The sequence below is a fragment of the Suncus etruscus genome, chromosome 15 (assembly GCF_024139225.1).
Source record: "Suncus etruscus isolate mSunEtr1 chromosome 15, mSunEtr1.pri.cur, whole genome shotgun sequence".
Lineage (NCBI taxonomy): Eukaryota > Metazoa > Chordata > Mammalia > Eulipotyphla > Soricidae > Suncus > Suncus etruscus.
In genome coordinates this window covers 37,111,751-37,127,628 of record NC_064862.1, presented here as the reverse complement: position 1 = coordinate 37,127,628, position 15,878 = coordinate 37,111,751, and the positions used below count along the sequence as shown (strand labels likewise).

General features: G+C 36.2%; 1 protein-coding gene across 2 annotated transcripts in view; it reads left to right on the top strand.

Annotated features, from left to right (window-relative positions):
• Positions 1–11,098, top strand: part of CHRM3 (cholinergic receptor muscarinic 3) — a 569,505-nt gene extending 558,407 nt beyond the window's left edge. For both annotated transcript variants that reach the window (XM_049788991.1, XM_049788992.1), the window contains one exon: positions 7,898–11,098. In XM_049788991.1, coding sequence (XP_049644948.1) covers positions 7,917–9,689 — 1,773 coding nt within the window. In that variant the 5' untranslated portion in view covers positions 7,898–7,916 and the 3' untranslated portion in view covers positions 9,690–11,098. The remainder of the gene's footprint in view (positions 1–7,897) is intronic.
• The last annotated feature ends 4,780 nt before the right edge of the window (positions 11,099–15,878 follow it).

Here is a 15,878-nt window from a genome sequence, read left to right as displayed (position 1 = left end):
TTTTCATTTATGTCCTCTTTGCCACTGAGTAAAATCATCAAAGAGCCTTATGAGTTCTAAATTGTGAGGGGTGATGCTTATATTTTCATCATTGAGTTATGGATTCTAGTCTAACTTTACATTTAAATCTATTTTGAATTAGGGTTTGGGGGTGGGTTAATGGTGTGAAAATAGTTCAAGTTTGGGGGGTATGTAGGCTTTCCCACACTCAAATTTTCCAATGCTATTTATTGAAAATATTTTTCTTGCTCTACTTGCTCTACTTCAACAAGTTCCTTTGTCATAGATGAATTGTCTAGAAATCTGAAGGTTTATCTCTAGGCTTTCTATTCTGTTCTGTGACCTGAAAGTTTATCCATATTCTAGTGCCACTTGGTTTTGATTGCATTGCTATATAATAATTCAGTAATATTCCCATTTTTTCAAAATTACTTTTATATTAAGGAGTTTTATGATTCCTTACAAACTTTACTACATTTGTTTAAAGTGCTTAAAAATGCCATCATATTTTTGCTGGGAGTTACATTTGCTCTGAATAATTATTTAGGTAGAATGGCCCTTTAGCCATTGTTAATTGCAAACCACAAATTTGGAACATTTTTTCCATTTCCTGGTGTCCTGTCCTATTTTTTTAAAAGTGACTTGTTTTTAATATTTGACTCTTTCACAGCCTTTGCTAATTGAGTTCTAGGTGTTTTTCCATATTGGATGTTATTTTAATAAGATTGTATTTTTTCTATTTAATTATTTGCATATAGAAGTATGGCATATTTTGTGTTGTAGCTGTTATTTTGCTGTAATGGTTTATTGTTTCTAAAAGATGTTTTATGTAATTTTTAAGGCTATATATATATATTATATTCCATTATCTGCAAGCAGTGATCATTTGTCTTTTGTGTGTGTGTGTGTGTGTGTGTGTGTGTGTGTGTGGTTTTTGGATCACACCTGGCAGTGCTCAGGGGTTACTCCTGGCTTCATGCTCAGAAATTGCTCCTGGCAGGCACGGGGAACCATATGGGATGCCGGGATTCGAACCGATGACCTTCTGCATGAAAGGCAAACGCCTTACCTCCTTGCTATCTCTCCGGCCCCTTGACTTCTTTTTAATTTTGCATTCCTTTTATGTCTTTTTCTTGTTTGCCTGCAGCAGTGAGAATATAGTGTAGAATATATATAGTGAGAAATAGTGTAGAATATATATTATATATTGTATATATTTATAAAATATAAATATATTAAATAAATATAATAAATATAAATTAATATAAATTAAAATATATAATCCTATATATCTTATATATAGTGTAGTATATATATATAGATATAGTGAAAAATAGTGTAGAATATAAATATCCTTGCCTTGTGCCTGGTCTCATAAGGAAGGCATTCACATTTTCTGCCATTGAGTATGACATTGACTGTGTGTTTCTTATGAATGGCCTTAGTTTCCCTATTGTTAAGGTTTCTATAATGACTTAATGCTGAATGTTGTCACATATTTTTCAGTATCTGTTGACATTATTATGGTGTATTATTTCTGCTTTTTTAATATTTTATATGACATTAATTGATTTAAATAACTTGAACTATCCTTGCATACCTGGAATAAACCCTAAACCTACCAGTCATGGGAAAGTAAATTAAAATAGTAATTTAAAATTTCCCCAAAATCAAAATCCCTGGTCCAAATGTGTTTTCTACTGAAAATCTGCACGACCTTCAAAGAAGATTACTACCTCTATTCTTCAAGATCTTCCAAAATATCAAAGAATTTTATCACATAACATAACTGATAACATAACATGTTTCCTTCATAACAGTTTCTATAAAGCCAGAAATACCCAAATACCTAAAGAAGACATATATTACTAAAAAATAACTACAAGATATTAACAAAAATGTAAAATATATAACAGTTTTGTTAACCAAAAGTATGATGTTGAACTGCAATTGTTATCACTTGTCCATTCTACATAACTTTATAACCATTGCATGTTAACTCCTTATTTCTCTTCCTACAAGAATCTGGCACCCACTTATGCTTCAATGTTACTTATACATGAGTGGCTTATTTCAGTACACATAATATTATCTTTAAGATTATCTCATATTATCACGTATTGCAGGAATTCTTTTGTTGATGATGATGATGATTGAAGAACTGTGACTTACAACAGTTTTTGATGGCTTTCTGTGTACATAATACCAACAGTATATCCATTACTATTGTACCCACCTCTGTCAAATTCCCTCCCCACCACAGAGAGAGAGAGAGAGAGAGAGAGAGAGAGAGAGTTTTCAGTTGTGTTGCCTTTGGCTTTTGCTGCTGCTTTAAAGACCCACATTTGGAAGAGAGCATTCTGTATCTATACCTTTCTTTCACTCAGCATAATACCCTCTAGATCCATCACGTCAAAATTAATTGCATGATTTTGTTCTTTCTTAGAGATATCTAGTATTCCATTGAGTCTTTAGACCACAAACCTTCTTGATACATTAACTGTATGTGAGCAATTGGGTTGTTTCCACATCTCTACTATCTTGCTAAGCACTGTGATAAACATAGGTATGCATAATGTACAAATTCCTTTAATTAGACTGCATAGTATCCCATTGTATGGAAATGCTATTCCTGCTCCTTTTAATTGGGAGGTCATCCACCCATTGATGCTCAGGGGTTTATCCTGCAGTTTATTCTGCAGTCAGGAATTACTCCTAACAATGTTCCAGGAACCATATGAGATGTCAGAGATCAAATTCAAATTGTTAGACACAAGGCAAGTAGTGCCCTACCTTCTGTACTATCATTCTGATCCCTCCTCCTTTTATTTCCTTCTCCATTTTGGGGCCACACATGGCTATGCATATGGCTTACCCTGTCTCTGTGCTCAGATATCACGCCCAAAGGTGTTCAGGGGACCATATGAGGTACTGGAGATTTATCTGAGATTGGCTACATGCAAGGCAAGTGCCTTACCCCTTGAACTGTCTCTGTCCTGCCATGTCTTCTTTATTTCTCATCTGTTTCTCAGTCTATTTTCATGTTTGACTATTATTGATCATGCTACAATAAACATAAAATTACTATTATATTTCTTTGAGACTGTGACTCTTTTGGTCAAACACCTAGAAGTAGAATTTCTGGATTGTCAGTTCTTATATTACATGATTTATATGAAAAATGTCCTACACAATATCTTTACTATTTTGCTTTTCTGTCATCTCAACATGGGTTCCAGTTTCTCCATATCTTTATGAGCATGTGTTGTCTTTATTTTAACCAATAACTACTAATAGCTTGTTAGTAAAAGTTCACTGGACTTTTAATTTTAATTTCCTGACATTACTCATATCCACTTGCATATCCTTTTAAGATAAATGTATATTCATGCTCTTCACCTATTTTGTTATTAATATTTGGCTATGGAGCAATCAAAGTTATAAATGCATTTGGAAATTTACTCTGAACAAGATAAATGGTTTGCAAATATTTTCTTCTGCCTCATGGGTTACTTTTTTATTCTGTTGATGGGTTTCCTTAACTGTGCAGAAGCTTTTTAGCTTAATGTAGATTCACTTATCTATTTTTGTTTTAGTAGCCTGTGCTTTTTGGTATCATGTCAATGAAATCATCGTCAAGATCAGTGTTATGAATTTATACTCTCATTTCTTAATACTTTTATACATCTGGTTTATGTTTAAGTATTTAATCCATTGAATTGATATTTACACATGATATCAGCAAAGACAAATTACACTCATTTTCATTTGGATAGCCCTTATTCCAGCATAATATTTTGAAGAGATTCTCCTTTCTCCATTTTGTATGCTTGGCATTTTGTAAAAGATCACCTGAGAGGAGTTATTTCTGAGCTATCAATGTGACATGTATGTATGTCTTCCTCCAGAGAAATGTCAACTTAATTTATTGGTAAAGCTTTTTGTTTGGAGACCACACCTGGTGGTTCTCAGGGGTCACTCCTAGCTCTGCACTCAGTAATTACTCCTAGTGGTGCCCGAAGGACCATATGAGATATAGGGAATGAAACGTGTTTCAGCTGCATGCAAGACAAATGCTGTACCTACTCTACTATCATTCCAGCCCTGACTTAGTAAATTTTTCTTAATATATTTGGAAGTCATGAAGTTTAGTGCCTCTAGTTTTCTTCTTCCTTCTTAAGATTGCTTTGGCTGTATAAATTCCTTTATAATTCCATGTAACTCAGGCTTGTTGATTAGGAAATAGAGTCCCAGAGTCAGGGAGTTTACCAATTTCATCTCATATACCTATATCAGCTCAGAAATCTAACTAAATCAATTAGCATCTAATAGCTATGAATTTCAGCTATGTTTTTCTGTTTTCTAATAAAAAAGTTTTTAATGGTGATAAGAGCACCATATTAATAAATTTTGTTACTGCATCTCAGTATGTTGTCACATCAGAGGAGTATTTTTTATTTTCTAGGGTTTTTTTTTTGCATAGCTTATAATTACAACAGTTTGGTAATATGGTTTGTCCATAATTTTCATTCCTACCAATTAAACTTTCTTTTTCTCAACATATTCACATACCAGTTTCACATCCTTTATGTTTTTAATAAATGAAGTTATTAGAATAAACTTGAATACAGCAATCTAGAACATATAATTATTATTAACTATTGATTTATTCATTATTGTCCTCTGGCTATTGATTCACTGGGTGATACTTCATTAATGACTCTTTCATAACATAAAAATTTTTGCTTTGATCATAATCAATGTAGTTGTGTGGTAGAAAGGGACTAAAGAAAGGGCATATATCTAAAATTTAAAGGATATTATATAATGATTAATATTAAAATAACATTGTCAAATAGTAAATATGCCAAATAATTTAGATCAAAGATCACCTGACAATTTATAATGCACAGGGTTTTAATGATTAATCAAGGAACCTTGGTATCCAAAGCACATAGATCAAGAATTTGATTAATACAATATGAAGATATGTCTTTTATGTGTAGGTGTTTTCTCAGTTTTGGTATTTTTATATTCTGTATTCTAAAAGCATAATTGGACAGGAGTTCAGTTATTTATGCTTTACCCATTCACAAGATGAAATAAACTAAAGAAAGATTTGATTGTAGTCTTACTACCAAAAATTCTTATGTATCTATGTTGCTTTTAAATCTACAAACATAATATGAATATCCTGAGAGAGCAAACGACATTACCTAAATTATTTATAAGAGTTTGTATTAATCAGGACCAGAAAAATAATACAGGGGTGAAGACTTATCTTGCATGAAACTGACCCCAGTTTGAATCTGAACACCACAAATGACCCCCTGAGCACAGACAGGAGTAAACTTAATCACTGCCAGGTATGGCTGCAACACACACACACATATACACTCACACAAACACACACACATCACTTGTACCATATTTCAATGGAATAAGTTTCTTTAAGGGCAGAATCCTGACTTTCTGACTTCAGTGACCTATTCACAATGATTGAAAACTAGTAGTGTTAAAAACTTCTAACATAACATAATGCATTCAAAAAAGCTCTTTTTGAAACTTAATGCTATTTTTTACATGATAATCTAGTGGGTCAGGGATGTGATTCCATAGTACAAATAAAATAAAATGGCAGATACTCTAGCATGCAATTATCAAGTGTTTGATTTAGGGCTCTTGCCATATGCATATATGTTCATGTTTATATGTAAGAGTTTTAGATGAACACTTTTGGCATCACTAGTAACTTTATAATTTCCCAATGGATTTTGTTTGTGAAAAATAGAAAACATTAAAAAAGTTTACAATAACTATCAAGGCAAAATTGACCATAATGCAATTTCTTTGTAAGTCATTGTCCTATTAATAACATAATGCTAGCCACCTCTTGCATGCTTGCGCACACATATACACAATGGAAGGCACCAGTGCACTTGGTATCACATACACCACCATTGCAGCTGCTACTGTCACTAAAAAAAATCTCAAGTGAAAAGGAATTGGTACTTAGCAGTACCTCAAAAAGCACAGTGCTTTGTTCTGAATCAGAGAGAAGTGAGCACCCAGAAAGACCCCCAAGCCTCCACCTTGAACACCCTGGTGTAACTGGAAGATTTCTGGGTGAGCCCAACAAGAGGCAAGCAGGCACTTTCCTTTTTGGGGGCCACACCTGCAAGGCAAATGCATTACTTGCTGTACTGTTGCTCTGGTTCTGGTTGACTACTTTTTCACCAAGAGGCTGAACACACACAAAAAAATTTCTTGATTGATTTTTCCTCTACTTGCCATCATTCATAAATGACCATCTACATTGTTGCTGTTGTTGTTTTGGCAGTGTTTAAGACTTATCCTGGTTCTGTGCTCAGGAATCACTCCTGCAACAATAGATCATATGGAATGCCAGGGATCAAACCCAGAATAGACAGGATAGCCATGTGCAAGGCAAATACCCTTCCAGCTAAACTACCACTCCATCCCTATTAGAGACCTTCTTAAAGCAATTATTTATTTGTTTGTTTGTTTTTTATTTGTTTTTACCTTTAGGGTCATATGTGGTAATGTTCAGGGCTTACTCCTGGCTCTGCACCAAGGAATTATTCTTGGTTGTGCTCAGGGGACTATATAGGATGCCAAGGACCGAACCTAGGTTGGATGCAGGCAAAGCAAGTGCCCTACCTGCTGTGGTATCTCCCTGGCCTTTCATTTGTTATTTGTATATGAGAGTCCCCAGACCAATGGTATTCTGGTAATACAATTCTGCCAGTACTGAAAGGACAGAGCAGTCCTCGATCAAATGTTTTTCTTGACATCTTGTGGCAGGGCACAAGAGGACATCTTCTTGGTAATGCATTAATCGTAATGAGTCCTAGCTATTTATGTATTGTGTTAATAAGGGTTTCTAAATAAGTGATTGCAGCTTTAAAAATACTTATAAGTGGGGCCGGTGAGGTGGCGCTAGAGGTAAGGTGTCTGCCTTGCAAGCACTAGCCAAGGAAGGACCGCGGTTTGACCCCCTGGCGTCCCATATGGTCCCCCCAAACCAGGGGCAATTTCTGAGCGCTTAGCCAATCGCTTAGCCTGAGCATCAAATGAGTATGGACGAAAAAAATGCTTATATGTGTATGTGTGTGCATGCTGCTAACGTACATTTTCATTACTGAAATTAGGATATCTAAAAACTAGACATATTCAAAACTGGTTTGGTCAGTTCAGAATGAACTGGTAAAGGCTTTGCATGTTATCATGCATAAAATATCTGCTTTGTATGCTGTTTCCAACTACTACAAGGAATTAATATATTACTTTTCCTATCTGTATTTTTAAAAGATAATATAATTTAAAGTGGTTTACAATTATTTCCGTCCTTGCTCTAGATTAAGATTATTCATTCTTAATGGAATGAATAATGGCTGAAATCTCACCTGAAAGTTTCTTTCATATGTGGGAAGCTTGGGGTAAAGAAACATAAACATAGATAAAATTCAAATGAATAATATTAATGTACAAGTTGTGTGATGACAGATCTCTGCTCAAAGAACCTCATAATATTTCCCCCCTCTTTAAAATAAGAAAAGTAAGAATAATTTTTCCAATAGCATCATTGTGTGGAAGTTTCTCTAGTACATACTTTAGAAATGTTGAAAACATGGGGGAGAAGCACAGTAGTAAACATGAGCTCTCATTAATTACGCTACCTTGAAAAACTCAATCTCTGATTTCCCTAGACTACTCATGTGTAAAACAAGAGAAGGAATGTAATGACTTTATCCTCTATGAGATTCACTATCCTATAATAGATCTTCCATGTCTTTTGAAGTATGCAATGCACAGAACATCAATCAGAGGCAAAAAAAAATTTCTAACACCATCTTCTTTCTCCTTTCTCCCCCAGACTATGTCAGAACGTCACAATGACCTTGCACAATAACAGTACAACCTCGCCTTTATTTCCAAACATCAACTCTTCCTGGATACAAGGTTCCTCCGATGCAGGACTGCCCCCAGGAACAGTCACTCATTTTGGCAGCTACAACATTTCTCAAGCAGCTGGGAATCACTCCGTTGCAAATGACACCATCAGTGACCCTCTAGGAGGTCATACCATCTGGCAAGTCGTCTTTATAGCATTCTTAACAGGTGTCCTGGCATTGGTGACCATCATTGGCAACATCCTTGTGATAGTGGCATTTAAGGTCAACAAGCAGCTGAAGACAGTCAACAACTACTTCCTCCTAAGTCTGGCTTGTGCTGATCTGATTATTGGGGTTATATCAATGAATCTGTTTACCACCTACATCATCATGAACCGATGGGCTTTGGGGAACTTGGCCTGTGACCTCTGGCTTGCCATTGACTATGTGGCCTCCAATGCCTCAGTCATGAACCTTCTGGTCATTAGTTTTGATAGGTACTTTTCCATCACAAGGCCACTTACATACAGGGCCAAACGAACAACTAAAAGAGCTGGTGTGATGATAGGACTTGCTTGGGTCATCTCCTTTGTCTTGTGGGCTCCTGCCATATTGTTTTGGCAATACTTTGTTGGAAAGAGGACTGTTCCTCCAGGGGAGTGTTTCATTCAGTTTCTCTCTGAGCCCACCATTACCTTTGGAACGGCCATTGCTGCCTTTTATATGCCTGTCACCATCATGACTATTTTATACTGGAGGATCTACAAGGAAACTGAAAAGCGTACCAAAGAGCTGGCTGGACTGCAAGCCTCTGGGACAGAAGCAGAGACAGAAAACTTTGTCCACCCAACAGGCAGTTCTCGAAGCTGCAGCAGCTATGAGCTTCAGCAGCAAAGCATGAAGCGCTCAAGCCGGAGGAAATATGGCCGCTGTCACTTCTGGTTCACAACCAAGAGCTGGAAAGCCAGTGCTGAACAGATGGACCAAGACCACAGTAGCAGTGACAGCTGGAATAACAATGATGCTGCTGCCTCCTTGGAAAACTCTGCCTCCTCTGATGAGGAGGATATTGGCTCAGAGACAAGAGCCATCTATTCAATTGTACTCAAGCTTCCAGGTCACAGCACCATTCTAAACTCCACCAAATTGCCCTCCTCAGATAACCTGCAGGTGCCCGATGAGGAACTAAGGACAGTGAATTTGGAGAGGAAAGCCAGCAAACTGCAGGCCCAGAAGAGCATGGATGAAGGAGGCAGTTTTCAAAAAAGCTTCTCTAAGCTTCCCATACAGTTAGAGTCAGCCGTGGACTCAACCAAGAGCTCTGATGCCAACTCCTCAGTCGGTAAGACCACGGGCACTCTACCTCTGTCCTTCAAGGAAGCCACTCTGGCCAAGAGGTTTGCTCTGAAGACCAGAAGCCAGATCACTAAACGAAAACGGATGTCCCTCATTAAGGAGAAGAAAGCTGCCCAGACACTCAGTGCCATCTTGCTTGCCTTCATCATCACCTGGACCCCCTACAATATCATGGTTCTGGTGAACACCTTTTGTGAGAGCTGCATACCCAAAACCTATTGGAATCTGGGCTACTGGCTGTGCTACATCAACAGCACCGTGAACCCTGTGTGCTATGCCCTGTGCAACAAAACATTTAGAACCACTTTCAAGATGCTGCTGCTGTGCCAGTGTGACAAACGGAAGAGGCGCAAGCAGCAGTACCAGCAGAGACAGTCTGTCATTTTTCACAAGCGTGTCCCTGAGCAGACCTTGTAGAGAGAGGCTTTATCAATAGCAGTGACCAAACGCACATATCAACCCACAAACCTTAGGAAGCAGTAAGGTGAGGGTGGGGGTGATTTCTAGTGATCATAGAAACAGTTTTATCACCCAGATGTCAAAGAAGCTGCCTGTTTACTGATCTTTTAAATAAATCCATTTTAATATGAAAACTCAAATGCAATTCAGAAAACGAAAACTTATTACTGAGTATTTAAAAGTTCTGAAATAGACTGTAAGTCTTTTTCTGAAAGAGGAAAAAATTATTTAAAAGCAATTATATACCCAAGTTGATCTGCATAGTTCTGTTGAATCCCATGAGCTCTGGAATTTCAAATGAGCTTAACTAACTGGCTCAGTTGCCGTGTTTTTTCCAAGGATCTCTAAAATGTTAATCTAGATCCCACACGGAACATGTCAGACTAGTGAATCTGTGGCTCTGAAATTATAGCATTTGTTGCAAAGCTGAACCTTCTTGTCCCAAAAGAGCTTCCTGTCTTCTCTTTGGTGTATTGTTAAACTATTTGTGGACTTGATTCTTACGAAGTACTGTTTTGTGCAGTCCAAGTTTCATACAAATAAAACTATATAAGTATAAATATATAGATATATATGTGTGTGAGAGCCTCACACACAAACATATAGTGTATATAATATAATGGGAGTCACTGAACTAGCGAGTTGTTCCTCCTTCAGTACTTTGGTACGTGAAGTTCTCTAGGATCCCAATACAACATAAAAGTGAACTGAGTCCAGTTTAATTTTTGGAAGGCAGGGGCTGTTTTACAAACCACCATGGAGAGTAGGTTGTAAAGAGTAGCCAGACTATCCCAGCTGGTCTGTGCAGAGCAAACAGCCTCCTGAGTCAGGTTGAGCACCACAGCTTGACTAGATGCTGAATGTAAGCAATCTCCTTTGTTGAGTTCAACAAAGTTAAATGAAATAAGGAGCCCTCTGAACCATGCGTGTTTGAATTTGATTGTGTCAATCGGAATGTTTCCAAACAAAATTTCTGCTGTTGAAAAATGCTTGCAAACTAAATCATAGTGTCATGTTGAATGTCATATATAGCAATGCAAAAGAGACTGAGGGGAGATGAAGGAGAATGCTGTATTGGATTTTATATTTCTTTGCTACCGGGCGCCTTCGAAATGATAAAGGGCTCACACCTATGTTACTTGCTATGGCCAGTGCTTTATAGGGTGTCCGTGTGTGACTTCCCTCCATATTAGGTGAGGTTTAGGAAGTCTGTGTCCTCTGAAGAAAGCGATACACTTTGAAAAGTGTGACTCTAAATTGAATTTCTTACATTTCAAAAAAAAAATTGTATTCTTCGAATTGACCCCAAATACTACAAGTTTCTATCTGGGGGATGGAAGGGGTGCTGCTGTTCCTGTCATCTTTGTTGCTGCTGTAGTTGTTGGGGTTTCTTCTTTTCCTTTTGCTGGGGTGGTCTGGGGAGGGGAGGGGGGTGGGACTAAGGAGAAATCTTCCCTCTGTACAGAGCCTCCATGTTGTGAAGCCCAGCCAGGGTAGAAGCTGCTTTTGTATTCCATGTGAGCTGGTGTTTACAGGTGACTTTGCAACAGTGGAAATGTATGCAGTGGTGTCTGTGTTTCTGAACTATTTAATTTCATGTTTGTTTATATGAAGAAATATTTATGCATCCTTCACCAAGTGTTTATTTAATGTTGATAAATATGACGTCAGTCTTAAGTCGTGGTGTCCTTTGAAATTGCATCTTTAAGGGCCACTTGAGCAAAGAGTAGGCTACACAGCTCTCGTGTGGCTAAGAAGAACACACCATCCTATTGGCATTAGCAAGTACCTAACTCTTTCTGGGTAATATAAAGTCAACTGTAACTTCAGCCTAAATGTTTAAAACCACTCTTTAAGTTCAACTTGATGGGAACTGAAAAGCAACCTTCCACCACTGTGTTTGAATCACATGACAAAAAGGGGGGAGGGATGGGGGGCAAGCAACTCATTGTAACGGAAAGAATGATTTTTTGGCCCACATTCAACCAAAGAACAAGAAAAACCAGAAATTATTTTCTAATATGTATAGCAAACTCCAGAATGTTATGTTATTCACCTGTGAAACGTCTAGTGAGCAATTGCTTCTATTTTATTACTCAAGTTGGCCTGACACTAAATAAATACGTGAATGCTGATTCAAGTCTCCCAGTACTTCAGTAATTCTCTTCCTTTCCTGAAACTCCTACCCTAAAGAGCTTCTTCCTGTATTAAATACACACACACACACACACACACACACACACACACAACAATTAGAGTGAATCAAATTAAAGAAACAGAAACCCTGAGCTTTGGCAGGCCTGGATTAATAACAATTATACTAAAACATGATTACCTCCTGAACCTTGTCCTGTTATGATTCTGACATAGCAGAAAAGAAGCAAAACCAAAGTTCAAGTTTCTTTTCTCTTACTGGTTTAATAACTGGTTTTATGTTACAGTCCCTTACAGATGAAAACTTTTTAATACTATCTACTGACTGGAAAAGTTATCTCCAACTCTTAGGTTGTTTTCCAAGACAAAAATTAAAAGAAAAAAATAATAAGTTATTTTGCATATGGAGAATTTAGAAGTAAAACCAAAGATATAGAGCATAAGCAGATATGGTGACATATACATTTCTCAAAGGATATGTTATTTGAGAAGTATGAGGCACCTGCATATGATCAAACCTGGCTTTATCCAAAAACTGAAGTTAAATTATCTCATTTAATTTGAATAAGTTTGCAAAGTGCCCTTGTGTACATGCTTTAATTGAATGATCAATAGATCAAATGATCAAAATGATCAAACTAAAATAACAGACATGAAGAACTACCACCATCATCACTATTATTTCAAAACATGAAACATTAGTTTTCTCTTTCTCTCTTCTCCAGGGCTTGCCAGATTGATAAATAAATTATCTATTTGACTCCCTGTTTCCCTTGGTTTTGCTTCTTTTATTTTTGTTCTATCTCCTAACTGCACTCTTCCAGAGTTTCACTTTATTTAACTTTCAAATTGAGTCTTGACTTCCTAAACATGCACCATTTCTATTCACACTTTCATGTATAATAATAGTTCTATATTCTACTAGAAAGAAAAAGTAACAAACTCATAAGGTAGAAAATGATATAGACAGTATTCAAAATTTCTTTGGGCAAGTTCATTATTCTAAAGAGAAACAAAAGCCTCTGCATCACGGAGAAATGAGACATCAGACCTTTAATGCAAGGTAGTCTGCAGCTCAGGTTGGGGAAAAGGATGCCAGGGTTCTGCCCCCATTGTAAAAGCAATATCTTCATGGGACAGATAAAAATGTGTGAGAAGTGAGGCAGGCATTATTCCTGGTCCTAGACTTATCTGAGACAACTCTCATATAAGTGAAGCTGAACAGTGCCTCACAGCAACTTCAGAATAAAACTGAAGGTACTATGAAGAAGCACCAAGTTCAGGATGAGAGGCACTGAGTGTCCATTTCTGTCATCATATTGTAACATTATCCACTGTCATGTATGTCATTTTCTCTTAAACTCTCTGGATTCTCTCCTAATATTCCAACAAGAAACAACACTAAAGCAACTTGACTTTCCCTTCTGATGGCAAAAAAGTAAAATTTAGTCACAGTATTAGGAAAAAAAACTAGTTATGAATGGAAAATTGCAGGTTTTGCAGTAAAAGACTTGAATATTTCTTATTTTGAATATTACAATGAACTCTAAGAAGCTCCCACCACCTATTGGTAAATGTAGAATTATATTATTTTGAATATTAGTCCAAAAGTATCACCTGAAGTCTGATGGCATTAAAAATTGAGTTTTTCTGGGTAGCAGATGTTTGTTTAAATTTTGCAATAGTATTACTTACATAGGACTAAAACTACAGAGAACACGGCGAAAACCATTTTCTTTATCATAGCTTTATTTCTATTACCTCAAAAATAGTCTTCTCATATATAATATATGGGAAAATGTAATTTCTAGTCCATAAAAGATTGAAGGGCCTTTTACTACTTCCTCTACAGTCTTCAGACACACTCCCTCTATGTATTTTTGGAGCCCTATTTTGAACATTTTCTATCTCTACCAAAATTAGTGCAGTATAAATAAATATTCTACATCTACACGTTGGGTTCTGAAAATGGTAAATCCCCTACCTTTTTGAACAAAAGAAAACATTTTTTCTTTCCTGGCCTGAGAAAGGGGATCATTTCAGATAATAAAAATGAATGAAGATTATGTTCAGAATGTGCTATATTCAACATCAGTTGCTATTGTACGATATTTTATTGATACATTCAAAAATGTTAAAGTGTTAGTTTTGACTAATTGGATGTACATTATTTGTACAGCTTCAGACACAGATAAACCATGCACTTGAATGTATAATATATATTACATGTGTGTATACAACCCAAAATGCATTAAAATAACCATAGGTCTCTGGTTGTTGAGAGATTCAAGACCAACTTCTGACTCTACTACCCTGACCTGAGCTAAGGCCATTCAAAGTCACCTAGAAACCTATTGGGGATCACATCTCAGTTGCACAGAAATTCTACCTAGAGAGGGGCCGGAGTGATTGCACAGCAGTAGGGCGTTTGCTTTGTACACTGACAATCCGGAACGAATCCAGGTTCAATCTCCAACAGCCCATATGGTCCCCCAAGCCTCCCAGGAGCAATTTCTGAGTGCAGAGCCAGGAGTAACCCCTAATAGCCCAAAAATAGAAAGAAATTCTACCTAAACAATAAATACAAAAGGAGACCTTGTACTCCTTTACAGAGTAACACTTTCCTTGTCTAAATTATTATCAAGTAACTATAGTAAACAAAAAGATTATATCAATAATATAAAAATACATGATTATGCTTTCTTAATGTTCCAAATACTAAACAATTTGGCAATTTATACACCAAGCTATCATTATCCTATATTCTGTGAATTCCTTGATGATAGAAAATGCATTTTAACCAACTCTATATACTTTGTCTACTATCTCTTAAAGAGGAAATAGTCTATAATGTTCAAAGTTTAACAAAAATCAATATAGCAATTTTCAGAATTAAGTGCTGCTACTGGGATAGGAACTTGAAAGGAGAAATGGTTCATTAGCATGATTGTTATTTAATAAAATTTTTCTAGGCCAGAAGTATAAATGTTTTAAATATATTTGACATCGTATCATTGAAAGTATAGAAAGAAAAACATATCAACCCTTTAATCTTTAGAACTCAACATTTCTACCATATTGGTGAATTCTACCTGGTCCTCACTGATTTTCTCAATAAGTAGAATATTGTCTGGGAGGTTCAAACTCCATAAATATCTCCTATCAGTGCCAGCAAAGAAAACCTTGCATTTTGTTTTTATTATTAAAATTAGGAGGTAACCTTTTCTCCTGTTTTACAATCAAATAAAAGGCCTCTTTCCTATTTATTTTACATCTAGTATTTGAGCATTATCTTCCTACAAAATAATATTACTTTTGAGTTGTGTTTATTGACCTATGTGAAGACTGTTTTTTGGTTTAGACTTGGGAGATAATTGAATCAAAATGAACTTCCAATTAGATCACTCAGCATATTAATTTCTCTTGGCAGAAGCTTTCCAAGAAATAGCTACAAAATGCCCAGTGATGCTCACATCCTCCCAATATATGAGGATATAGAAAGAAAGAAGCCACTATCCAAAAACGGGTGGCAATAGATTTGCTTTGTAAGCAAAAGGTATGTGTCATAGTTATATCAGAAATAGTGTACCCCATCTTTATCAAAGGCACTGAATTTTACCTTTATTTATTATCCAATGGACAGAGTTTCCTCAATAGTCATTTTAGGTATGTCATATGCCTTTATCTTTCCTTATCTTGAATATAAATCAATCATCTGTACTATAAAATGATGCCTGCAACTTTTATGGTAATTTATTCTCTAAGTTTAAAGGTAAAATAAGGAAATAAAACCATTAATAAAAAAATGCAAGTTGCTTTCCTTTTATTTGTTTTGTTGTTATTTTGTTTTACTTGGCTTTTTTATTTTGTTTTGAGGCCACACCAGGCCCTAGAACTTATTACTTGCTCTGAACTCAGGAATAACTTCTGGCAGTATTCAGGGCACCATATGGGATGCCAAAGATTGTACCTAGGTTTGCTACATGCAAGGTA